Genomic DNA, 25,554 nt, shown 5'->3' with positions numbered 1-25,554 from the left:
CAGAAAGGGTACGCAATCTGGGTGTCCTCCTGGATTCACGGCTATCTTTAGAAGATCATCTGATGGCCGTGACCAGGGGGGCCTTCACACAAGTATGCCTGGTGCGCCAGTTGCACCCTTTCCTAGACCGGGATGCCCTTGCCACAGTCACTCATGCCCTTGTTACTTCTTGGTTGGACTACTGTAACGCCCTCTACATGGGGCTGCCCTTGGGATGCACCCGGAGGCTACAGCTAGTCCAGAATGTGGCCGCGCGGGTTGTTATGGGGGCTTCTCGTTACTCCCGTGTGACACCTCTCCTGCGCGAGCTGCACTGGCTGCCAGTGGTCCTTCTGGTCCGTTTCAAGGTGCTGGTGCTCACCTATAAAGCCCTACATGGCTTAGGCCCGGGGTACCTGCAGGATCATCTCCTGCCATCCTCCCATCGTCCTGTGCGCTCCCATAGAGTGGGCCTCCTCAGGGTGCCGTCAGCCAGACAATGTCGGCTGGCGGCCCCCAGGAGGAGAATGTTCTCTGTGGGAGCGCCGACCCTCTGGAATGGGCTGCCCACCGGGCTTAGGACAGTCCCTGACCTCCTCTCCTTTCTCCACGAACTGAAGATGTGGCTCTTTCATCAAATGGGCTGATCCACTGGGGTGATTTTTACATTGGAATAATTTTAATCAAATTTTAATTGGATTTTAATTTTTATGTAATTTTTCGTTCTGTTGAATGTTTTCCCTGTAAGCCGCCCTGAGTCCTTCGGGAGAAGGGCGGCATATAAATTACATAAATAAAAATAAAATAAAAATAAAATAAATGTTCTTAAACAAGGAGGTATTGAGAGATTCATCTGCCTTGAAAATAGTCTATGTTGAACTGTATAGCATAGTCAAACATCAGAAGGTGACCACAGGAAAAGTTTTATGACTTTTTGTATTATGTCATAAGATGCTTTACAAAATTTGCCATATTTCAATTCCACAGGAGTCACAGGTTCCAGATTTTGAACGCATTATGTAAATTAGCTCCTTTGAGGTACCTTATCTAAATATTAAGTTGACAAAAGAATCTCAACCAAAATACAATTGTTAATAAACATTTATTTGTAGTTTTGCAATTCAGTTCAGTTCTTCAGTTTGAATAAGGGATTGTTCCAATAGTTAATAGGACAAAACCAAAACATCTTTGGCATGTCTTATGAATCTTATTTAAAGTTCGTTGACTATGAAATTAAATGACTAAATTCTTGATCTTACTTGAAAATAAGAGCTATCCACTTTAAAACAAAGGTTTTTATGTCATGTCTACCATGTTCCATTTCAGCTTCTGTTTTCTTTGCTTCTGCCTCGGACTTATTTTTCATCTGGGCTTCAAAGATGTCTTGTACACGTGCAATCTCTTTATCTGCATTAAAATGGACCATCTGTCTGCTAAGAATAGGAACAACTAAATTGAAATCATTAATTCTTTTGTTTAATATCTTAATTTTTCCCCTAAATTCTTCACAAACTTCCTTCCATTGCTTCTCTTTTTGGATGGTCATTGGATCACCTAACTTATTCCTAGAAGTTATTATAGTCTTCCTTAACTTTTCAATTGTTTCCCGTATTTCTTTCTGTATAAGTATCCATTCTGGTTGGTATCCATTATCTATCAGGATCCTATTCAGATTGTGTGTCATAGGATCAATGTGTGGACAGTCTGAAAATTTTTGTAATGGCTTTCCTTTACCAGTTAGATTATCAAAGTCTCCTTTTGCCATAGACTCTTGAATGAGATCTTCAACCAAGCGTTCGATTGCTTGGGTTATTTTTACTTTTTTACTTTGCTTTACATCTTTAGCTAGCATAACATCTCCCATAGCTAGTTGTCTCTCCATTTGTCGTTGTCGATATTCCATGACTTGTTCAGAAGCTCTATCAACTCTGAACTGTATATACTGCCTTTCTCTTTGACTTGGAGTACCAAAACCAATACCTTCGAAATTTAAATACTGTCTATGTTGTACAGCTTTAGATTTCGATTTGTCTTCATCATCATCCTCTTCCTTATCTCTTGATTTTATTTTCTTGGCCATATCATTAACAACAACTCTGTATGCTTCTTCGATTTGAACAAAAATGGTAGAATCTGCTGTAACTGATCCACTATCTGGATGGTATTGTTTAGCAAGCTCTAAAAATGAATTTTTGACATCATCCAAGGAACACCCTTCCTGAAGTTTAAGTAGCTTGTAAGAGTCTATAACGTTCTGAAGCTTGTAATCTGACATCAGTCTACAATTACAGATAAAGCAACGTTGACCTGATTTTGCTTTCTTTGGAACCAACGCTGAACACATCCAGACATGATGGTGTATTTTTCTCATCAGCAACGCACAGACCCACTTCATAATTCTTCAGTGTAGCTATATTTTAACCATCACCTAATTGTAAATCTGAATAAATTTAAATAGAATTAAATGAATTATTATGAATTTATACTTCTTAAATTACCTATTGTTATTACAACTTTTTTCCTGTTAGACAGTTTTAGAAAACCAAATTGAATGGTTACACACGCAGTAAAAATGTAGGGACCAAAGGGTTGCGTACTGCACTTTTATATGTGCTGCTGGATATTCCATTATGTCAATGGAATTTAACTAGTTTAGTAAATATGTTGATTCTGCCATGCTGTATTAAAACAACTAAAATTGTTATCTTGAGTAATAAACAATTATGAATTAAGAGTTCAATATAGATACTCAATAGATAACTGACTGAAAGAAATAGTCCATTTTTATCAAACAGTGTGACACTTAAAATGTAATTGATTAAAAAGTCAATGATTTATTACCCCATACTAGGAAATCAATTAGGTCAATTAAAAACAAACAATATTCCCAGCTGTCTAACCTAACCATACAAATTTTGACCCAGAATTTGCCGAATGATAGCATTATGCTGTTATGCTACAAACAATGATATGTAAAATATAATGGAATTTCTTAGTACTATACGATTAAAACCATGAATGCTTACCTTTCATTCTTCTATAAAAGCATGGTTATTTAGCACATCTTGAAAATACTAGATTCTACTGGATTTCTTTTTAGACTGTGAAAAAATAAAAATTCCCACTAAAATATAAAAAGGCCATTATTTATTATACATTATATTAATACTCTTTCCTATTCATACTGGAACATGGAATAATGGAACATACTGGAATAATGAAATGATAGATAGATAGATAGATAGATAGATAGATAGATAGATAGATAGATAGATAGATAGATAGATAGTTCCATTTTAAGTAAAATAATAGAACTAGCGAATGTATTTGAATTATTAATACAGATAAAAATTAAATATTTTGTTTTTTCTATCTCGTTATCCTTTATTGTGACTCATTCCTGAAAGAAGTTATGTTTCTTACAATTCGCTTGTTCATGGTACTAATTGAACCCCCTTCCCTCTCCTATAAAAGACAAGTGCAAAGAAGCAATGTGGGACTGGCATTTGGTGCTAGCTCAGTTTTGCTATCTTGTTCATTTATTCGCAGTTCTCAGGCCTGAATCAAACCGACATTTGTATTTGATAAGAGGCCGAGAGGCGGGGGGGGGGGGGTAGCGAAGAGCTTGGTACATTGCCACAACCGCCGAACACTGCGCAGTATTTGGAATCTGTGATATTTAAATTCCTCCTAACCAAGAAAATAAAAAATAAAGAAAAACCTCTCTCTCATTCCCTCGCTACATCTAACAATCTCACCACTATTTTCACTCCTCCAGCCAGTCATCTTTAACACGTCGGCTGAGTTTTCAGATTTAATGCGTTATTAAATAACGAATACCACCGCTAACAACCCTGGGACTGAGCCACAACTGCGACGTAACCCCCAGTCCCTCTGAATAATCTATTATGTCGAAAGGGGTTGTGGGAGGCGTAGTTTTCCTAAGGACAGCGTGTGCGTCCCGAGGAGCCAATCATGGCAGGATAGGAAGATAAAGCCTCTTCCTGGATCGGCATTAAAGGGAAAATAAAATTCTTGTTTGACTATAGTTATTCTGTGATGAATCCAGAATAATTACGCTACAACATTAATGATGGAATTCAATGGTATATATTAAATTATTAAAATTCATGAAATAATTGCAACCGTTTTTCCCCAGTGGAGTCTTTGCAACAAACTAGTCTTACTAGCCTTACTTTCGCCAGGTTTTATTTTATTTTATTTTATTTTATTTTTATTTTATTTTATTTTTTGCTATTTTAGAAGAATATGCCCAGCTAATTGATCTAGCCAGATCTATCCAGATAATTACTAATAACCTCAAGTTTTTCTGATGTAGTTGGGATGCCAGCGGAGGGAGCAAGTTTTTAAAACAGAATAAGACTGTTCTCCACGTGGCTTTGGCTGCTGTCACAATTGAGTGTGTGTGCTTTGTGGCTTTAAAAACTCCCTAAAAGTGACTCCTGCAACAGTTTCCGCTTAAGAAAAATAGCCTGAGACACTACTGGAGCATGCCGAGGTCCTGAAGAAGAAGCTGAAAGCCTCCAAATTATGTGAAAAGTAGAAGAAACCTGAGAGAAACAGTGGCTGAAGACATATCGTTATTGCAAACATGTCACTGTAGAAAAGATTGAAAATTTCCCAGTAATGGGAGAACGGAAGACTACTCAGAGGAGATCAATACAAGGAAGAAAGATCTGTTCAAGGAAGGAGCAAAACAAGCAAATGGGGGAAAAAAACCAAACTGTCACTGAACATAGAATATAGAATTCTTTATTGACCAAGTGTGATTGGACACACAAGGCATTTGTCTTGTTGCATACGCTCTCAGTGTACATAAAAGAAAAGATACATTCATCAAGAATCATAAGGTACAACACTTAATGATAGTCATAGAGAACAAATAAGCAATCAAATCATATTAGGAAACAGTCAATATAAATCTTAAGGATACCAGCAACAAGGTTACAGTCATGCAGTCATAAGTGGGAGGAGATGAGTGATAGGAACGATAAGAAGATTAATAGTAGTGCAGACTTAGTAACTAGTTTGACAGTAGTGAGGGAATTATTTGTTTAGCCAGTGATGGCGTTCGGGAATAAACTGTTCTTGTGTCTAGTTGTTATGGTGTGCAGTGCTCTATAGGGTCATTTTGAGGGTAGTAGTTGAAACAGTTTATGTCCAGGATGAGAAGGGTCTGTAAATATTTTCACAGTCCTCTTTTTGACTCGTGCAGTATACAGGTCCTCAATGAAAGGCAGGATGGTAACAATTGTTTTTTTCTGCAGTTCTAATTATCCTCTGAAGTCTGTGTCTGTCTTGTTGGGTTGCAGAACCAAACAAGACAGTTATAGAGGTGCAGATGACAGACTCAATAATTCCTCTGTAGAACTGGATCAGCAGCTTGCAGAGCATGCAGTGCAAAAGGAAATCAAAGTGAACAATCTTGAAAGGTCAAACCACAGTATAAAGTCTTTCTCATCCTAGTTGAGATATAAAGGAAGTGAAAGTAAACACAGATTCTGATTGCAGGAAAAAGTTGGAGAGAGTCAATTAAACCAATTAATTTAACCACCTCAACACATAGAAATCACATCATGATATTACTGTTTTTTAGAGATACATAGATGAAAAGCACTATAAATAGCTGATAACTGTTGATATGCTAAAGAATTATGGTTGTTTATGTCTATTGCCTGACAACATAATACCATTGTGAAGAATCATTTCCATGCAACCCATCCTCACTTCAGCAACTCTGAATGGGAAGAAGTAGATTGAAGTTAAACCCAAGCAAGGCAGCATTCCTGTTTGTCCATTATGGTTTTCTTCTGGCTATGCTATTGCCTTTTGAGGAGGTGGTGCTTTACTTAAGAGAGCTAGTCTATGACTTGGGGATTCTCGTTGGCTTATGACTACTGCCAGATAAGCAGGTGGGTGTCTTGGCCAGGAAGACCTTTGTCCAGCTTCAGCAGGTGTGCCATTTATGGTGCTACTGGACCAAGAAAATCTCACTACAGCAACTCATGTTCTCAGGTACTTGGATAAATGATGTACAGGTACTCTTTGTCAGTCCTTTGAGATAGGCCAGATTAATAATAATATAAGTGTCAAGCGCAGGAAATCAGGAAGCCAGGCAGGTCAAGTGAATATAGGTTTATTGTATGCTAATGCTCTCTACAAGCATTAGCATACAATAAACCTTTATTCATTTCAACTGTCTGGACTCCTGAATTCCCGTGTTTGACATTAATCTGAATGATTAACAACAGCCAAAGCAAATTGGCAGAAGATGAGAGTCAACATAATTGAAGGTGGGCTGGACTTCGATCTCTTGTGGGTGCAAGGGACTTGAGACTGATGACACATTTAACTCGCTCGGGCTCAGCCTGGTCATCTTCTACAATAAATTGTGTATGTTCTCCTACTCCCAGTGTCTCTGGGAACAGGCAATACAAGGAATACAGAAACCCTTATAGAATGACAGAATCTTGAAAGCGCCAAGTCTAATGTTCTTTATTACTGGGTACAAATTAGCTGAGTACTTTGTATAATGCTAGACTTATTCATATTGCAGGCATGTCTCAAAATATTACCCCTTTCTCTCTAGAACATTCTTGTGATTTGTAATAAATTTAAACCTCTGCAACATTTCTTCTAAATTTATGCCTGAAATCTCATTTCATTCATTTCTTGCAAATGAGTACCATTTTGTATTTTGCCCAAAGCATAGTATTTTCTTTTAATTTTTCTTTTCCACTACTGAATGTTTATAGTTTAATATTTAAAGTTGAAAGCATTTTTATATTTTGTCTATTTTTTTAATACAGTTTGATTTTACTTCTTTTGGTCTACCAAGGAGGAAGAAGGGAGTGGGGGCAGGATTGAATCTTCTAGCGCAGGGGTGTCAAAGTCAAGGCTCAGGGGCCGGATCTGGCCCATGGGGTGCTTAGATCTGGCCCATGGGGCCACCCTGGAAACATTGAAGGACCCTCCCGCAGTGCCTCTGCCAGTGAAAATTTTTGCAGCAGGCTGTCGCAGCCGAAAACGGAGCTTGGGAGCCCGTTTTTTCTGGCAGAAGTACTTGGGTCACCATAGGCGCCCCGACACAAGTGACATCGAACTGGCCACTCACACCACACCACACCACACCCACCCCACTAACATCAAACATGACCCTGTTGAGGCCCTCAATGAAACTGAGTTTGACACCCCTGTTCTAGTGAAATACCTCTGTGCTGTATAGTTAGGGAATATTGTAGTGTTACAGAATTATTTCAATATGTTTTAATTTTTTAATCACTAACAAGGCAGCATACTCCTCTCTCTCTCTCATACAATGGGTGAGGCAACTCTAAGGTGACCAGACGTCCCGCTTTTGGTGGGACAGTCCCGATTTTTAGCAATTTGTCCCGCGTCCCGCAGCGTTTTAAAAAAGTCCCGATTTTTCATTCCGCCTCCTGAGTCCCGGCTGCCTCCTGAGTCCCAGCTGATGGCTAGAGGAAAAAAAACTGTTTAAACTCTTGCCGTGGGGCTTCAAAGGGCCGACCTACAGCTGATCAGTGTTAAAAGAAAACAAATGAGTAGACCCATGCCTGCAAAAATAGAAAAAAACAGCCCCTTACAGCTTCCGCATAGGTTAATTGGCTGCAAAGAGTTCCTGGAGCAGATTTTTTTCCCCAAAGCTATGCTGAAAAAGTGAAAGCGAAAGTAAAGCTGCAATGTGACAAAATGAGGCAGAGAGAGATTTCTTTTTCTTTTTCCTCACCAAAAAAGGTAGGTGCAAAACTGCAAACAATGGGAAATTTAGGGCAAAAGAGGAGAGTTCAAGATTTTAAAACACAAAAGAAAAAAAACTCTATTTAACTAGGGAATTGTAATAATTGAGATACTATTAATAATTGTATATTATGTTGAAAGCAGAAATGGTTAAGTTGTGGTTGGAGGAATATATGGGGGAAATTATTTGGTTTATTATTATTGGTAAATATAATTAATTGATTTGTAAGAAATTGGATTGCAGGAAATAATTGGAATATTCATGTTCATATTGATTAATATACAAAAAAGATAGTTATATAACTAATTGATTTATATTAAAATGTTGAATTTGTATTAAACAACTGTATTACATAATTACATAATTAACCAATGTGAGGATGGATATAAAAATAGATGACAATGGGAAGGGGTATAATATAGAAGGGAAAAATTGAATTTGATTAAGATTAGAGATGAGGATGAAGGGTAATATTGGTTTTTTAAAAAAATAGATGAGGAATAAATATGGCAAAAAGGAAATATAGAAATTGTAAATTTAATTGAAATGACTAAACACTGTTTAAATTTGTGAACCAGCCAAATATTCTGTTCAAAGAAAATACATTGTATGTTTGTATGTGTGTTTCTAATTATTGCTATTTATTTATATTTGTTCTCTTTTATTCTTTAAAGTTTAACAATTCATTCTTTATCTTAATATCTTTATATTTGCTTGGGGTTGGCTTTCTTCCCTTTCATCTTTTTTATTGTACAGCAATCTTTCTCCTCAAACCTACCACCGCTCTCTTTTCTTTCCTTCTTACTTTCTCTTCCCCCACCCTCTTTTTCTCCTCCCTACTTCCTCTTCCTTTCTCCTTCTCCTCCTCTCTTCCTCCCTCTCTTACCTTCACTCCTACTCTAATTTCCCTTCCTTCATCCCTCTCTATTGCTGTATCCTTTAATGCATATGGACTACTCAGAGGGCTGAAAAAGTTATTTTTGACTGGTCCTCGCACTTTTGACCAGTCCTCAAACTTACGACTGTCCTCACATTTTATGTTTTTTGCCCTATCTTATCACCATGGTGAAGAGAAGCAGTTGTGAAATGAGTGACATGGTTGTTAAGAATGCTGCACGGGCATAAATGTGAGGATGGTCATAAGTGTGAGGACCAGTCAAAAGTGCGAGGACCTGTCAGAAATGACTTTTTTCAGCCCTCTGAGTAGTCCCTATACACATAGCCATGGCCACCCGGTCACATGACCAGCTAGCCACACCCACCAGTCACATGACCTCCAAGCCACGCCCACAAAATAAGCCACGCCCACAATGGTGTCCCTCTTTATCAATATTAAAATCTGGTCACCTTAGGCAACTCCTAAAATTTAGGTAGTTTAGTAGAAATTACCAAGCTGCTCATCCAAAGATGGAGATGTCAGATATGAAGACCCAGATGGCCTTTTAAAGGCGAGGCCAGCATTCCCAGATTTTTGATCTGTAGATTTAGCAGTCTGTTGAAATTACATTTGATAAGTAACTATATAGGAATTTCATGGTGCAAGTCTCCTCTCTGCTTTTCTGTAAGAGTGAGTATAGAGAAAACTTCATGCTAATGTGTACTTCAGCTCAGATTCCACAATCTACTATTAATGCAAAATTTGACTTGTGACTCATCACCTGTATATCAGCAATTCTATATTAGTGATTTTGAACATGCAGAGGCCAACTTGGTGTCACATATTAAAGAAAAACTGGTTTTAAAATGTTATTTAGTAATTCTAATTTGATAGAGAAGTTCAGGATAATGACCAATTCCTTTTATAATGTGTGTTCACAACTATGCCAAGATTTAAAAATCATGGTTTAGCATCCCCAATAAACATTAAACCGTTTGTGGTGAAAAAAAATACCTAAGATTATACCAATAATTGGAGAGAATCCATTATCATTTTATTAAAGTACAGCAAGTTATAGTGAATCAATGGTCTGCTGTCCGCAGAGCAAAACAGAACTGAGGTTTATCAACAATGTTCTAAGGTTACAGAGACTGAATATGAGCATGTATATGCATTGGATCATAGGCAAATGATAATTTTACAAATGATAAATACTACTGATACAAGTTCATAGGAATCTGGGAAATAATTTATAATGTGGTATACTTAGCCTTTGAAAAATGTGAATGCCAATTAAGCTGGTTATTTTGACAGTATGACCCTGCCTCTCATGGGGAGAGTTGTAAACACTCTCCTTATTAATAGGAATGTTGCATTTTATAGAGGCACAGCTCATGAATTAAAGGCCATTTGTTGATGTAACAAAGGTTACAAATCCAGGAGATATATGCCTGAGGGAATAGCCATGGATAATAAGCTTGTTTAGCAATTAAGGCTACTGTGAATATTTATTTATTTAGCATATGATGCTATTGTGGATGGATATAATTTTATATTAAAGAACCAAACAAAGCCAGAGATATTCAGGAACCATATATTTATTTATTTATTTATTTTATTTATTGCGATTTATATGCCGCCTTTCTCCCTAGGGACTCAAGGCGGCTTACAAAATGACAACTTCAATACAAATCACAATACAATACCAAATTAAAATCAGTAACCCAATTAAAAACGATTTAAAATTATACCAGTGTACCCCCAAACGGATCAGTTTAATTGGCGGAAGAGCCACGTCTTCAGCTCGCGACGGAAGGAAAGAAGGTCGGGGGCTGTCCTGAGCTCAGTGGGCAATCCATTCCAGAGGGTCGGGGCTCCCACAGAGAACGCCCTCCCCCTGGGGGTCGTCAGCCGACATTGTTTGGCCGACGGCACCCTGAGGAGGCCGACTCTGTGAGAGCGCACAGGACGATGGGAGAACGGCTGGAGATGGTCCTGCAAGTACCCTGGGCCTAAGCCATGAAGGGCTTTATAGGTGAGCACCAGCACCTTGAAACGTATCCGGAGTGCCACCGGTAGCCAGTGCAGCTCACGCAGGAGAGGTGTTACACGGGAGTATCTAGACGCCCCTGTAACTACCCGCGCGGCTGCATTTTGGACTAGCTGAAGCCTCCGGACACATCCCAAGGGCAGCCCCATGTAGAGGGTGTTACAGTAGTCCAACCTAGAGGTAACAAGGGCGTGAGTGACCGTGGCGAGGGCATCCCGGTCTAGGAATGGGCGCAACTGGCGCACAAGACGGACCTGTGCGAAGGCCCCCCTGGTTACGGCCGTCAGATGGTCATCTAAAGACAGCCGAGAATCCAGGAGGACACCCAAGTTGCGGACCCTGTCGGAGGGAGCAAGGATTTCACCTCCGATCATTAAGGATGGAACCTCCAGATCCCGGGATGCCGGCATCCACAGCCACTCAGTCTTGGAAGGGTTGAGTCTAAGCCTGTTCCTCCCCATCCAAACCCGCACCGCTTCCAGGCAGTGGGACATCACGGAAAGGGCATCCCTAGGGTGGTCAGGGGTGGAGATGTAAAGCTGGGTATCATCAGCATATTGATGATACCTCACCCCAAAACCACGGATGATCTCACCCAGCGGTTTCATATAGATATTAAAAAGCAGAGGGGAGAGAACCGATCCCTGAGGCACCCCACAAGTGAGAGGCCTCTGGGAGGATCCCTGACCCCCCGCCCAAACAGACTGCAGACGGCCCGAGAGATAGGAGGAGAACCACTGTAAAACAGTGCCTCCTAACCCTATCCCCCTGAGCCGCTGCAGCAGGATGCCATGGTCGATGGTATCGAATGCCGCTGAGAGGTCAAGAAGGACCAGGATGGAGGAGCAACCCCCATCCCTGGCCCGCCAGAGATCATTTACTAGGGCGACCAATGCCGTTTCCGTGCTGTGGCCATGCCTGAAACCAGATTGGTAAGGATCCAGGTAGTCAGTTTCCTCCAGGAATTGAGGGAATTGCTGTGCCACCACGGACTCAACAACCTTCGCTAAAAAGCGAAGGTTGGAGACTGGACGGTAGTTGTTAAGTACGTCAGGATCCAGGTTAGGCTTCTTAAGGAGGGGTCAAACCACCGCCTCTTATATGTGACCTAAGTATGAACATCTAAGACATAAAGCAAATAGAAATTCCCTCTATAGTACAATGGCATTTTCATCCAATAAATCAAATGCCAAAAATATATTTGTTTGGCTAATGCTATCTTTGTATTTGGAAAATTAGGTCTATTAGAAAATTAGTACTATTAAGTTCTGGCTTACATTCTGATAAATTGGGATTTTATTTCATATTAATATTTCATATTAATTTATTTTCTTTTAGAAATCGTGTCTTTTTTTCAGAAATGCTTTTGTTCCTCCTTCACTTAGACTTCCGAGCCGCTTCCCCTCGCCGCAGGGAGACAGAACCGACCAGGCACCTGATGGACCCTGATAGGTTCCTGACAGAGATTGGGCCATTTCCTGAGACTCTGGCACATGACTCGACTGAAGACCTGGTGGCCGCCTGGGATAGGGCAGCCGCCGGGGCTTTAGACCGCATCGTGCCTTTGCGGCCTCTGACTCGATGTCGATCTCAATTGGCTCCTTGGTTCTCCGAGGAGCTGAGAGAGATGAAACGTCGGAAAAGATGTCTAGAGAGTGTCTGGAGGACTAGTCAATCTGAATCCGACTGAACACTGTTGAGGTCTTATATCAAGACCTACCTAGTGGCGATAAAAGCGGCAAAATTTAACTATTTTTCTGCTCTTATCGCATATGATACTGCCCAGCCGCTCTGTTTAGGGTGACCCGTTTCCTTCTTTGGGGGGGGGAGTGCAGGAAGACCCCTTGCAGGATCGTGCTGAGGAGTTTGTGCAGTTCCTGCATGATAAAATGACTCGGATTCGGGAAGGCTTGGACTCCGACTGGGTGAGTCCAGGGGGGGAGATGGGGGTAGGTCTTGAGAACATTATCTGGGAAGAGTTTGACCCTGTGGCTCCCGAGGATGTGGACAGGATCCTGGGTAGGCTTAGTGCTGCCACATGTTTATTGGACCCGTGTCCCTCCTGGTTGGTACTGGCCTCCTGGGAGGTTACACAAGGCTGGCTCCAGGGGATTATAAATGCTTCTCTGAGTGAGGGGACCTTTCCTGCCGCCTTGAAGGAGGCAGTGGTGAGGCCCCTACTCAAGAAGCCTTCCCTGGACCCGGCTGTATTAGCAAATTACCGTCCGGTCTCCAACCTTCGCTTTGTGGCGAAGGTTGTTGAGAGTGTGGTGGCACGACAGCTCCCCCAGTACCTGGATGAAGCTGTCTATCTGGACCCTTACCAGTCGGGCTTCAGACGGGGGAACAGCACGGAAACGGCATTGGTCACATTGGTGGATGATCTCTGGAGGGCTCGGGACAGAGGTTGTTCCTCTGTTCTGGTCCTATTAGATCTCTCAGCGGCTTTTGATACCATCGACCATGGTATCATGCTGCAGCGGTTGAGGGGGTTAGGAATAGGGGGCACCATGTTGTGGTGGTTCTCCTCCTTCCTCTCTGACCGCTCGCAGTTTGTGTTGGCAGGGGGACAGAGGTCGACCTCGAGGCGCCTCACTTGGGGGGTGCCGCAAGGGTCGGTCCCCTCGCCCCTTCTGTTCAACATTTATGTGAAGCCGCTGGGCGAGATCATCCATGGTTTTGGGGTGAGGGTACATCAGTACGCTGATGACACTCAGCTGTACATCTCCACCCCAGACCACCCCAATGATGCCCTTGACATGATGTCCCACTGCCTGGAGGCCGTATAGGTCTGGATGGGGAGAAATAGACTCAGACTCAACCCTTCCAAGACCGAGTGGCTGTGGCTACCGGCGTCCCGGTATAGTCAGCTAACGCCATCGCTGTCTATAGGGGGTGAATCTCTACCCCCCACAGAGAGGGCTCGCAATCTGGGCATCCTCCTGGATGCACAGCTGTCTTTAGAAGAGCATATGACGGCCGTGACCAGGGGGGCTTTTTATCAGGTCCACCTGATTCGCCAGTTGCATCCCTTTCTGGACCGGGATGCCTTTCGCACAGTCACTCACACCCTTGTTACCTCCCGGCTGGACTACTGTAATGCTCTCTACATGGGCTCCCCTTGAAGAGCACTCGGAGGCTCCAACTGGTCCAGAATGCGGCCGCGTGGGTAATTATGGGTGCAACTCGATGCGCCCATGTAACACCTCTCCTGCGTGAGCTGCACTGGCTCCCAGTGGTCTTCCGGGTGCGATTCAAGGTGCTGGTTACCACCTTTAAAGCGCTCCATGGCTCAGGACCTGGGTACCTAAGAGACCGCCTTCTGCCACCAATAGCCTCCCACCAACCAGTTCGCTCCCACAGAGAGGGACTCCTCAGGGTGCCGTCAGCCAAATTATGTCAGCTGGTGACATCCAGGAGGAGAGCCTTCTCTGTGGGGGTACCTGCCCTTTGGAATGAACTGCCCCCGGACATACACAAGATCTCTGACCTCCGAGTTTTCCGCTGTGCTCTTAAGACCCTGCTCTTCCGACAGGCAGGGCTAGCTTCATAATTGAGTTTTAAATTTGGAATTCTTAAATTTTTGGGTTTTTTAGCTAATTGGCCTTGAATGAAATACTTTTAATATTTTTTAAATTTAAATTGTGATATTTGTATTGTGTTTTTACCTGGCTGTACACCGCCCCGAGTCCTTCGGGAGAGGAGCGATATAGAAATAAAATTATCCTATCCTATCCTATCCTATCCTATCCTTATCTTTACCAATACATTTCTAGCTTTCCTGTATATAAGAAAAATGTTTCCTTATATCTAAGAATACACTTAATGCAAATGCATTTTCCTCTTACTTGATTGGACAGAGGGATGGAATTTCAGGCAGTTGTCTGTCAGTTGTGCGCAGTAAAGCATTCTTTCAGCTAGACACAAAGCCTTCCACGCTCTAAATGCTTTTGTAACTTAATCTGACATCAACTGAAGATTTTCTTTTCAGTGCTGCTCTTTACAATTTAGAAGGAAGAACACTGAAACTGACTTCGGTTTATAGTCTTGCAGAATAATTTGGAAGGTTTGGGTAAGTTCTCTTTACTTTTTTAATCAAAGAGACTTTTTACAATGTGCTAAATTAAATCTGATATTTTACAAAGCAAAGTGGGCAGTGAAACTTTCTGCATCATAATCTGTAAATGTATTTAAATTGTAAAATGTAAACGTGAAAGAATGAAACATACTGAAAGCAGTTAATACTTTTATGTTAGCAAAAAACATTTTTAATGTGATTCTCATAAAAAATTAATACTCTAAATATCAGAGATATTATAATATTGCCATGCTATTGGCTGAATCTACCTGAAGACTAGCCTAATGATTTTATATATTGAACATGCATGAGAAACTTCAATCTGAGCCCAGGTAGGCTGGGAAAACAAAGCAGTGATTATGTAATATACCCAGAGTTTTAAAATTATCTTGATTATCTTGATCAGTTATCTTGTTTCTTTTTGTGATTGTAGAATTGTGTTCTTAAGAGAGTAACTGATAGCAAGGTTTTTAAACTGTGCCTTTTTGATACATTCATAACACATCCAGATAGCAATAATGCCATTGTATAGTTATTATCTCGCCATACTCTGCTATTTTGGTAGACTATCCAATAATGCATATTTCCACAGTACTTTTTTAAAATTCAGGAGGGGGAATTGGCAGACTATATTACCAGAGCAAAATTACTTGTCTCTTCTCCATCCAACCAGTTCCTTGCCATTGTTATCCACAGTCTTCTCAGTTTGCAAGCAGCTCATGCACTCTGTCTTTATCTGTGCCAGAATTCCAAAAATTTCCAAAAGCACAATTTTATCATTCAGAAATTAGCTCTATTTTTCCAACTTTTTATATTTTTCATAATTCACATTCAGCTGTCCAAATGTATCTGATAGCCACATTCCTTCTGTTAAAAATATCTGTTTGCATACTTATATACTGCTATAACCACATTGATTCCTGATCAAACTAAAAATTTTTAATCTGAGTGGAGGAGGATCTTTTTGCAAATGGTAAAGACTAGAATAAATAGACTGGTTTTTCTTCACTGTTTCCCTAGGAAAGGTTTTCTTGCAAAAAAAAAGCATAGTTTCTGTCATGTATATTTAACAAACAGGTCATAAGCCTATGCTATTTTAAACTATACATACATATCACTTATATTGGTCTATATTTTATTCCTACATAGCCTATTCTTCTTAGTCACTTGAGCATACATCAAAGTCATTAGCCATCTTCAAATTGGCTTCCGTTACTGTCAGCTTCTGTTCAAAACTGCTGAATCGTTTGCTTAGCAACTTCCCAGTCTGAAAAGATGCTTTACTAGCTGCTGTCTGTCTGTAGCTTCTCAATGTGGCTGCTGGAGTGATGAACCTGCTGGCCTCTGCTTTCCTTTTGGCTTGTTTGCTGCTGGTTTGGTGAAGTCCATGCCTGCTCCTGCTTTGTCAACACTTGTCTGTTAAGCTGATAGCTTTTTTTTTTTTTATTATTCCTTCTTTCTGCTCTCCTACATACAGCAACACAGCTACACACACCCACACTCTGGTGTTCTCCACCTTCTCCTTTTATAGTTGAAAACAGGTGTAACTGCAATGGGCAATTTAGGCTGCCTTAAAGCCCCAGGGGAGAAAACAAAGGGAAGGGAATTACTCATTATGGCTTTCCTTCCATGCTGAGTAAACCATTGCTAAAAATTCCTTTATCTGTTTTTGCTGAATGTTGTTAATGGTTTGTTTTAATTTAAGGTTTCATTCAGAAATGTTGAGCATGTGGTCCATTTTGGAATCTTGGAATTTTGTTTTAGTTTCAAGAAGAAAAATTGCTTTGTGATAAACTGCTTAAGAAATAATATAGATGTTAGATTATAGCTCTAATGAAGAAAAAACAAGGAAAACATTATGCAAAATCAGACTCATATGACCATCCAGATAAATGCTTGCTCATTCTGTCTACAGTCTTAACCTCTTCTAGTTCCTTCTTTAGATAAGTAGATAAACCCAAGAAAAATACTGCTATTATACAGTAGCAATCAGCAAGCTTTTCTTGTGGAAATTTCTAGGCAGACATCATCTGAGCAATGAACAACTCCATTCAAAATTCATAAACATTGATTGTTCTCAAAAATTGCTGTTTTAAGACATAGTCTGAGGCCCAGCACTTTTTCGGTAAATGTGGTAGTAGTAGGACCTTCCAGATCTTGACTACAAAAATCCAAATGACTGATAAATTACAACCAACAGTTAGAGATTTCTGAATCTCTTTGTTGTCATCTAATTTTTTTGCAGTTCTGATAGCCCTAATAGTAATAAAATCATTTACAAAAGTGTTACTTCCAGAATTCCTAGCAAACTGTTGAAGATAATACACAGAGAATCTCAGAAGTTCCCTCAAAAAACTTGGATTACAATAAAGCTAGTCCTTGACTTACAACAATTCATTTAGTCACCATTCAAAGTTACAACAGCACTGAAAAATGTGACTTAAGACCATTTTTCACAGTTACGACCTTTAGAGCATCCTCTTGATCATGTGATCAAAATTCAGATGCTTGGCAACTGACTTATATTTATGACGGTTGCAGTGTCCTGGGGTCATGTGATTACCTTTTTTTACCTTCTGACAAGCAAAGTCAATGGGGAAGCCAGATTCACTTAACAACCGGTTACTAATTTATCAACTGCAGTGATTCACTTAACAACTGAGGCAAGAAAGGTCGTAAAATGGGCAAAACGTACTTAACAAATGTCTCACTTATCAACAGAATTTTTGAGGTTAATTGTGGCTGTAAGTCAAGGACTACCTGTACTGTATCCAGGTAATAAAGAATTAGATAATCACTACATGGCAGGAAGGAGTTCATGTCTTCTGTATCTCTATGCTGCCATCTTGTGTCCTTCCTTCCTTCCTTCCTTCCTTCCTTCCTTCCTTCCTTCCTTTCCTTCCTTTCCTTCCTTCCTTCCTTCCTTCCTTCCTTCCTTCCTTCCTTCCTTCCTTCCTTCCTTCCTTCCTTCCCAGAAAAGTTAAGATCTCCCAAATTGCTGAAAGTGATTTTTCAAGTTCTGTATAGAATTCTGAAATTTACTATAAAAGAAAATAATACACAAGCCCCAAATAGACATCTATTGATGTAAAAAAAAAATAATTTTCAAAATCTTTCAAATCAAAAACGTCCTCTAAATGGGAATATAAATTCTCTTCAATCTATGGTGTTTTTTATTTGTTATTTGTTTTCTTAGGGATGGGGCTTTTTTTTTAATGACAATATGAAGTAGTGGTTAATGACAGAAAACACTGGAGCTGTCACTGTCTCTCAACCTAAGGATTTCTTATACTGGCATGAAGAGAAAAGGGCATGAAGAGTCAGGCTTATTAGATGTTTTATTAGCATAAAACAATAACAATGTAAATTAGCAAATTATGTGGGCTACTTTGAGTGAAACCAAACTGCCAATGTAGTAGCATTTACTCAGATCCTACAACTGCCTTGGTAAGTTAAGTAAATAATAAGCTATTTCTCCCTTTGTTTTCAGCTGGTTATTATTGTAGGGTAGGCACATATGCTACTTATGTAAATTATGTTCAGGGTTTTATCAACATCATTCATGATCAGAGACATATGCAAGGTTTTGTGAAAGGAGGCCGTTTTTCCTCATATCTTGACTTAAACTACCATACTTGTGGAGGGAAATTATATTTAAGACATCCTTTAGGGCTGATCCATCATAACCTCACTCCTTCCCAAGTGCCTGCTTTTTCACCTAAAGGTAATGTGGTTTTTTTTTTGTATGTGTGGTAGAGATAGAAAGACATATTTCACTGTACTGTAATTAACATATTTGATGGGCAAGAAGTGCAGCAGTGGATTTTAAAGGTCACATTTAAAGAGAACTCCCGTTTTTTCTGCCCCAGCATTTATGATGCTTATTTTTTTAAAAAAATAAAATCAACAAATGAAGGCACAATGTTATTGTCATGCATAAAACTATCTAATCAAGAATAATATTGGGATAGGCTAATTGCATAGCTCTTTTCATAACACACTTTTCAATTGCTTCTTCTTTTCATTCTTGCAATTTCTCTCTGTGCGGTTGCCAGCTTCCATGCCTTGAATGACTTCTTATGAAGTGTCACAACTTAAAAACTTTAGAAGGTTAGTCATTGTATAAACCTAGGGATCTGGGGACAATCTGGCTACCCCCATGGATCACCAGGGGGTGATCCATGGGGGTACAGATCACAGTTTGCCTGATTTGGCTGGCTATGGGGTTGTCCCCATTTTTCTCTCATCACTTCATGTGTCTGTCTCCCGAAGCTGCATTCTCAGTTGAAGAGAATGACCATAAGGCTGCTGTATCAGAGCTACAGAAATCTGTACAGCTGATGGATGGCAGCAACGTTATTTTATGTAACTTTTTCCTGCCATCAAATGGATATATGCAGCCAATATGATAGCTCCAGTTTACTGAAACAAAATAAATGGAAGTAACATTAAGAGCAATGTACATTGTAGGATCTATATATATTTATATAAGTCAATACCTTTTTGTCCAATTATGTTTTGATTACTTTGATTCCCTTTTATTATAATTTAATTCTTTAGCCAATTCTTTTGCAGTTACTGCATTTAACATGCTTTAAATTATAGATAAATCAGGACCATTTGCACTGTTTTTCTATTGCTTGTCACTAGTATGACATTAACCAAATAAATTTTAAACTGATTCTCCTTTTTGATGCAGTCTTAAGTCAGTAATCACCATCCATCAGCTTGCTTGAATAAGAGAATGGCTGATCGAGTGCTTGTGATTGGCAGTGGAGGCAGAGAACATGCATTGGCTTGGAAGCTGGCACAGTCTCTACATCTGAAACAGGTACTGGTTGCACCAGGAAATGCCGGAACAGCCAATGATGGGAAAATGTCTAATTCAGGTAAAAAGATTATTATTTGACAATGCATTAATATATTTAAATGCCCCTGGGGGGAAAATCCATAATACCTCCCCAATCCATTATACTACATATTGTACAAAAATAAATGTTTAGGACAATGCATTTGATTTATGATTACACAGAGAAAACAATTTAATATGAATTAAATAGAAAGAAGAAGTAGCTAGATTCATAGAGTCAATTTAGTTAGGTTAGTAAGTTAACCCAATTTTCTGGATCTGTACAACACATTGAATCAAAACTTACCTTTCAACATTTTTATTTTATTATAGAAAATATAAAATACAAAAAAAGAAAAAAAAAGAAAATAGGAAATTAAGGACGGGAAAGTGGATGGGGAAAGGGGGTGTGAAATACAAGGGGGAAGAAAAAAAACAGAAAAGGGGGTATCGATTTCCAACCCTTCCTAGCAGAGTACAAGATAACACACTCCAGCCACAACTTTTTGTTTTTACACATTAATATATAACTAGCCATTTCTATAATACCAAATCATTCTAATCAACAAAACCATGACCAAAGTTTCATTTTTTTTCCCCCACAAGCACAAATTCCAGAAGTGATATCCAAATGTAGGAAGAAATATCTTTCTGGGTTCAGCTCCAAGTGGGGAAAAAGACACTGGAAACATGGAGACTGCTTGGAAAGATGGTATAATGGTGTACAGGATCACATGGTTTGAGTTCCTGAACAGAAAAGGGCGAGATACAGCGAGTCCCCAGGTTTTATGCTCTCTCTGGCTTTGAACTTCCTGGGGCCCCGAAAGAGTATCATGATTGGTTGTCAGACTCCCAAGGGGTGGGAGTCTAAGCTAGCCTTGCTGGCTAATGTAATCTTCCCAGGTGCCATGTGGTGAGTTTCTTTCCTAGATGGGTCCTATTGTTTTGCAGATTATGGTTCTTTGACAAAGGATTGAGTTTCTGCCTCTGGCCCATTAACAAAGGTTTGTGGGGGGGAGGCAGGAAGCTGTTTTGTCTTTAAAACATATTTCTCCATTTCTCATCCAGGGAAATATAATATTCTGCCTTTTTAATATTTCCTAAAATATTTCATTCTTCCAGGAAAGGGGTGGATGCTAACTTCCTACACAAATAAGAACACATTTTCCTCTTTAAATAAACTAATTAGTTTAACAATTGCTGCTTTATCTTCCTTGCTATGGAAATAATGTGTTTCTATTTGCACCTGGTAATCCTTATGAACTGTCACCATTTTTATTTACAAAATCTATTGCATTCTTTAAATTCTTTGGCCTAAAAAAAGGGGGGGAGGGGGGAACCTTTTTTCCCCTTTCACACCCTTTTTTTCCTTCAAAGTACTAAACTTTTTAAAACCAAAAAAGACACTTTTTAAAAAGTCAAAACTTCTAATATATCTTATTCTTTAACATACAATCTTTAAACTTCAATAATGCATTTACCTCCCTCCAAACTACCCTTATAGAATATTTTTTCTTTTTATAAGCATCCTTTTTAACATACAGAGTTTTTCTTTAAACTGATATATCATTTTCTTTTACTTTCTCTTAATACAGGTACATTTTCAATAGCTTTTGCCTACTTTAAAAGTTACTTAAGCATTTTATATATATGTAAAAAAATATATTTGCAAATTTTGGGTTAAACCTTTCTTTCTGTTGCACATATCAAGCAGAGAGAAATGCATCCTGATTCCAATTAACTCATTAAGTTTAAGTCACTCCTTCCAGCTTATCTTCATGGAGTAAAATCTTTTTCTTCTCTGGAAGTATCAAAGACTTGTAGTCCTTTCTTTTTAACAGGAGATCCTCAACCTTGTTAATGTCCTTAAAGAAAATGTCCTAAATTTGTCTTTTTTCTCGAAGTTCTTCTTTCAGTTGTGTTGAGAGGTTTACATTTGAACCATAATAATGAGGACGAAAGTGAAAGTTAATATCTGGCTCTTCTGAAGCTACGATAAACTCCTCTGCATTTTCAGCTACTTGTGAAGTTGCCTTGGCAGTTTGGTAACATTCTCCACATGTTTGCATCTCAGAAGTATTTTGAGAGGATTTTTTATCCTCAGAGAACAACTGATCCACAAATTGATGTATTTTATTTAGAGATGTTTCAAATATATCTATAATACTTTGCTCCACCATCTTGGTTTTCTCTTTTAATCAGAATCAGAAGATTTTAGCTACCCACAGCTAAGAAGACCAAGCAAGCTACTACTACAATAGTAAACTAAAACCATAGCTTTCAATCTTTCTCTTTCTCAGTCAGCCTTTTCCCCCACTCTCCGCCCACTTCTTTATTTGGCTTGCCTTAGCAGCCTTCTTCCTTGTTCTTTAAGACAAAAAGAAATCCCTAAAATGGTGCAGGTCTTCAAAAAGGTATAGCAGGCTGTTGCTGGAAAGGGCCTCTTTTAAATTGACTTGAGATAGGATAATAGTCTTTGAAGGTGATTAAGATAAGGAAGGCATAACTTACTGTCATTTTGAAACATGAATTTCCAAAAATGAGGACTTCTTAAGCCCCCGAACAGATTGCAGCCTCTCTCCTCCCAGCTTTTGGCATGCAGACAGCTTTGGAGTTCAACTCCAAAAGCAATCTGCCATCTTATAGCTGTATTTAAAGTCCCGAGGGGAAGTTATTCGACACATCCTTACTGGGTGGGTCATAAAAAACTGATGGGATATCAATCCCTTCAGTTAGAAGGCTGAAGAGGAACACTCCAGGGAGAAATCCTTCTGAGATCTCTCCCCATGCGTGTGTTCAATTAGCCATGTTCCCAGGAAGTCCTCAATCAAAACTTATCAAACAAGTTGAGTTTGCATTACTGCATAAAAACTAATCAGTACTAAAACCAACCAAACTTAGCATATTGTAAAAAAAAAAAAAAATGGAAACTGCCCCTCACATGTAAGAGTTCTTCAGCCAACCCTTTATATACATTTTTGAAATTATTATTTTCATTAACTGCATGATTTTTTCTGCTTCCCTTGGGAGCACAGCTCTCATATTTAGTATCTGGATCTTAAATTATGTGTTTTTATTATATATTTCAGGTGTTTTAATTAGCAACCATGCTATCCTTTCCCAGTTCTGCAAAGATCATAACATTGGGTGTGTGATTGCTGGACCAGAAACTTTGCTTGCTGCTGGTAAGCTCTGAACATCCTACAAAGCTGAGGATTTGAACTTAGATTAAAATTAATCTCCCAGTCTTGGCCTATAGAATGATGTACAATCCTGGGCAAGGAGTTCAGTGTTGATACATCATGATTGAATGGCATTCTAAATATTTGATAATGGTTTGCAGTACTGTAGTTTGCTGTTATGGAGTACAAGGATGCTTTCAGATGATGTTTTTGTCATGCAATTACCATTCCTCATTTGGCAAATTTTATAGGGAATCCATATACCATCATCTTACTTTTGCAGCCTTCTTGTGTTTTCCCACATCTTTTTTCTACAAAAACTAGGAAAAAAATATAGATTAGGCACACAGTATCTTTTAATTAGTAATCTATAATTTAACTTAATTGATAATACAAAGTATCTTCCATCTTGAATTTGCCTTCCCATTAACTTCTGAGGTGCTCAGAAGTTAACGGCCACCATGACAGTCATGGGCCTACGCATATCATTGGATCAAATCATCTCCCTGTGACTTCTCCCCTCTCATGGATCCTGTCACTCCCAGTGGTTCATGGACAGGGCAGCAAAGTGACAATTCTTTCCAACCTGTATTGACTATCTACAGATAGCCAACTGGTGGTCTTCTTACTTCAGCTTCAACCACAACAATACACGAGCACACAATAGATACAAACTTAAGGTAAACCGCACCAAACTCGATTGCAGAAAATATTACTTCAGCAACAGAGTGGTCAATGCCTGGAATGCACTACCTGACTCTGTGGTTTCATCCCAAAATCACCAAAATTTTAACCTAAGACTGTTTACTGTTGACCTCACCCCATTCTTAAGAGGTCTGTAAGGGGCGTGTATAAGAGCACCAACGTGCCTACCGTCCCTGTACTAATGTTTCTTCTATTTGTATCTATTTTATGTATCCAATCCATGCTTATGCTTATTACCAAATACGTTCTTGACAAAATAATAATAATAATAATAATAATAATAATAATAATAATAATAATAATAATAATATAAATAAAAGGTGACCTGAGTCGTCCTGGAGAAAGGTGATTCAGACAAAGTTGTAGGAAAGAATTTGCAGGCAAAATTGCTCACATTCATTCCAATTTGAATGCCACCTGGTCTGGGTCCAGGCAAGGTAACTGGGTACAGTCTTATTTGGTTTCTAGGAACAGTTTGATCCTGTTAGACCTGAAGAAGTGGACAGAGTCCTTATAACTGTAATTCAGCTACCTACTTCTTAGATTCATGCCCCAAATGTACTAAAGAGACTGATAAGCAAAATCCTAAATTTCATTCCATGTGCACTCCATTCTTACAACCATTAATATGTGTATTAATGAATATTCATATAGCCACTGATGACTAATAATGTTGTCTTTAAAAATGGATTAACATAATCTTTCCAACAACCTCATTATATTCCAAACTCTTCCCTTTTCATAGCAATGATGTATTTTTAAAATGCTCTTTCTTCTGGGACAGTACAATAATATGACATTCAATTACATAAGCAGTTTTATCTGAGCCTTTCAGTATTTCATTACTAGGAATTGTTGATGACTTGGTAGCAGCTGGAATTCAGTGTTTTGGCCCTACAGCCAAGGCAGCCCAGTTGGGAACAAATAGATATTTCACTAACATCTTTCTTGATCAGCATGGAATTCCCACAGCAAGATGGAAAGCCTTTTCAAATCCTAAAGAAGCATGTGCTTTTATTAACAGGTAAATACTTTCTTTCTTTCACTGAAGTATTTAGACTATCTGTTCTTAAGCAATGATTGTGTTTCTAATAAAATAATTTGATACAGGAGGACCTTACAAGCATTTTAAGACTCTATATACGAAGAATATTTCCTCTTTTTTATGCCTAATAGTATGAAATAACTTATATAACATTACTGAAACATATTTGCCAAAATCTGTTTTCATTGATTAAAAAAAGAAATTTAAGCACAAAAACCATTCTTTCTGGTGACACATCAGAAGGAAACATTAGATAAAGAAGACTGTTATCATGGTCCACAGTAGTGAGAGAGCACACCTCACACTAATCTTTCTTCCTTTTTAATCAGTTTCTTGAAGCAGATTGCCACATCTCTGAGCAAGTTCTACCCCAGTTCTGGAGGTTCACTATGAATGGCCAGTTCATGCAAGTTAGAAGCTAAAAGCTTGACTTTTAAATAGCTAAAAGAATCAGATTGGACAAGTATAGATTTTATGTGTCAACATGACTATTATAAAGTAAAAAGAAAATAGTACTATTATTCCTTGATAAAATAATATAGAAAAAGTCTTAGAAACAATATAAACAATCAAAAATATGTTGACAGTAATACATTACTATAATCATTTTTTAAAAAACATATTATTGAGAATTCTAGCCTGCATGCACAATGATGCAGATTATCACCTTATGCCAGAGGTCAGTCAACTTTTGAGTCTCATGTGAGGCAGTTTAACCAAGCCCCTCCATAAGGTAATAAAATTAAGATTTCCATCTTTCAAAACAGAGGCAGAAAATGTAGATAAGGCTAGAAAAAAGAACAAAGTTCTGTTTTTTCAGCAACTTTAGAGGTAATTTATTAGGTTTCTCAAGAGGAAGTCTAGGAATAATTGTAATAATTGTAATCCCAGATTGAATCCTGAGACCTCTACTCTTCTACCTTCAAGACTGTACTATGCATATTCACCCTTATTGAAGCATTTACATAATGCTGATTAGAATTGTAGGAGTCCTGTGAATAATGTTGGT

The 25,554-nt window shown here is 38.9% G+C and overlaps 2 protein-coding genes across 2 annotated transcripts in view; one reads left to right on the top strand and one right to left on the bottom strand.

Annotated features, from left to right (window-relative positions):
* Positions 1-1,114: 1,114 nt before the first annotated feature.
* Positions 1,115-3,843, bottom strand: DNAJC28 (DnaJ heat shock protein family (Hsp40) member C28). Its single transcript, XM_070943545.1, has 3 exons — positions 3,738-3,843; positions 3,006-3,080; positions 1,115-2,419 (listed from the first exon to the last, which is right to left on the bottom strand). The coding sequence occupies exon 3, from the start codon at positions 2,372-2,374 to the stop codon at positions 1,235-1,237; it is 1,140 nt and encodes a 379-aa protein (XP_070799646.1). The 5' UTR covers positions 2,375-2,419; positions 3,006-3,080; positions 3,738-3,843; the 3' UTR covers positions 1,115-1,234.
* Positions 3,844-19,508: 15,665 nt separating this feature from the next.
* Positions 19,509-25,554, top strand: part of LOC139316786 (trifunctional purine biosynthetic protein adenosine-3-like) — a 33,587-nt gene continuing 27,541 nt past the window's right edge. Inside the window, exons 1-3 of the mRNA XM_070943630.1 lie at positions 19,509-19,653; positions 22,703-22,798; positions 24,350-24,524. Coding sequence (XP_070799731.1) covers positions 19,509-19,653; positions 22,703-22,798; positions 24,350-24,524 — 416 coding nt within the window. The remainder of the gene's footprint in view (positions 19,654-22,702; positions 22,799-24,349; positions 24,525-25,554) is intronic.

The sequence above is a fragment of the Pituophis catenifer genome, unplaced genomic scaffold, assembly GCF_029215685.1.
Source record: "Pituophis catenifer annectens isolate HBS135680 unplaced genomic scaffold, rPitCat1.0.hap2 SCAF_4, whole genome shotgun sequence".
NCBI lineage: Eukaryota > Metazoa > Chordata > Lepidosauria > Squamata > Colubridae > Pituophis > Pituophis catenifer.
This window is presented reverse-complemented; position numbering and strand designations above follow the sequence as displayed.

Coding starts and splice junctions, on each gene's coding strand:
- DNAJC28 (XM_070943545.1), bottom strand. CDS start 2,374: ATGAAGTGGGTCTGTGCGTTGCTGATGAGAAAAATACACCATCATGTC.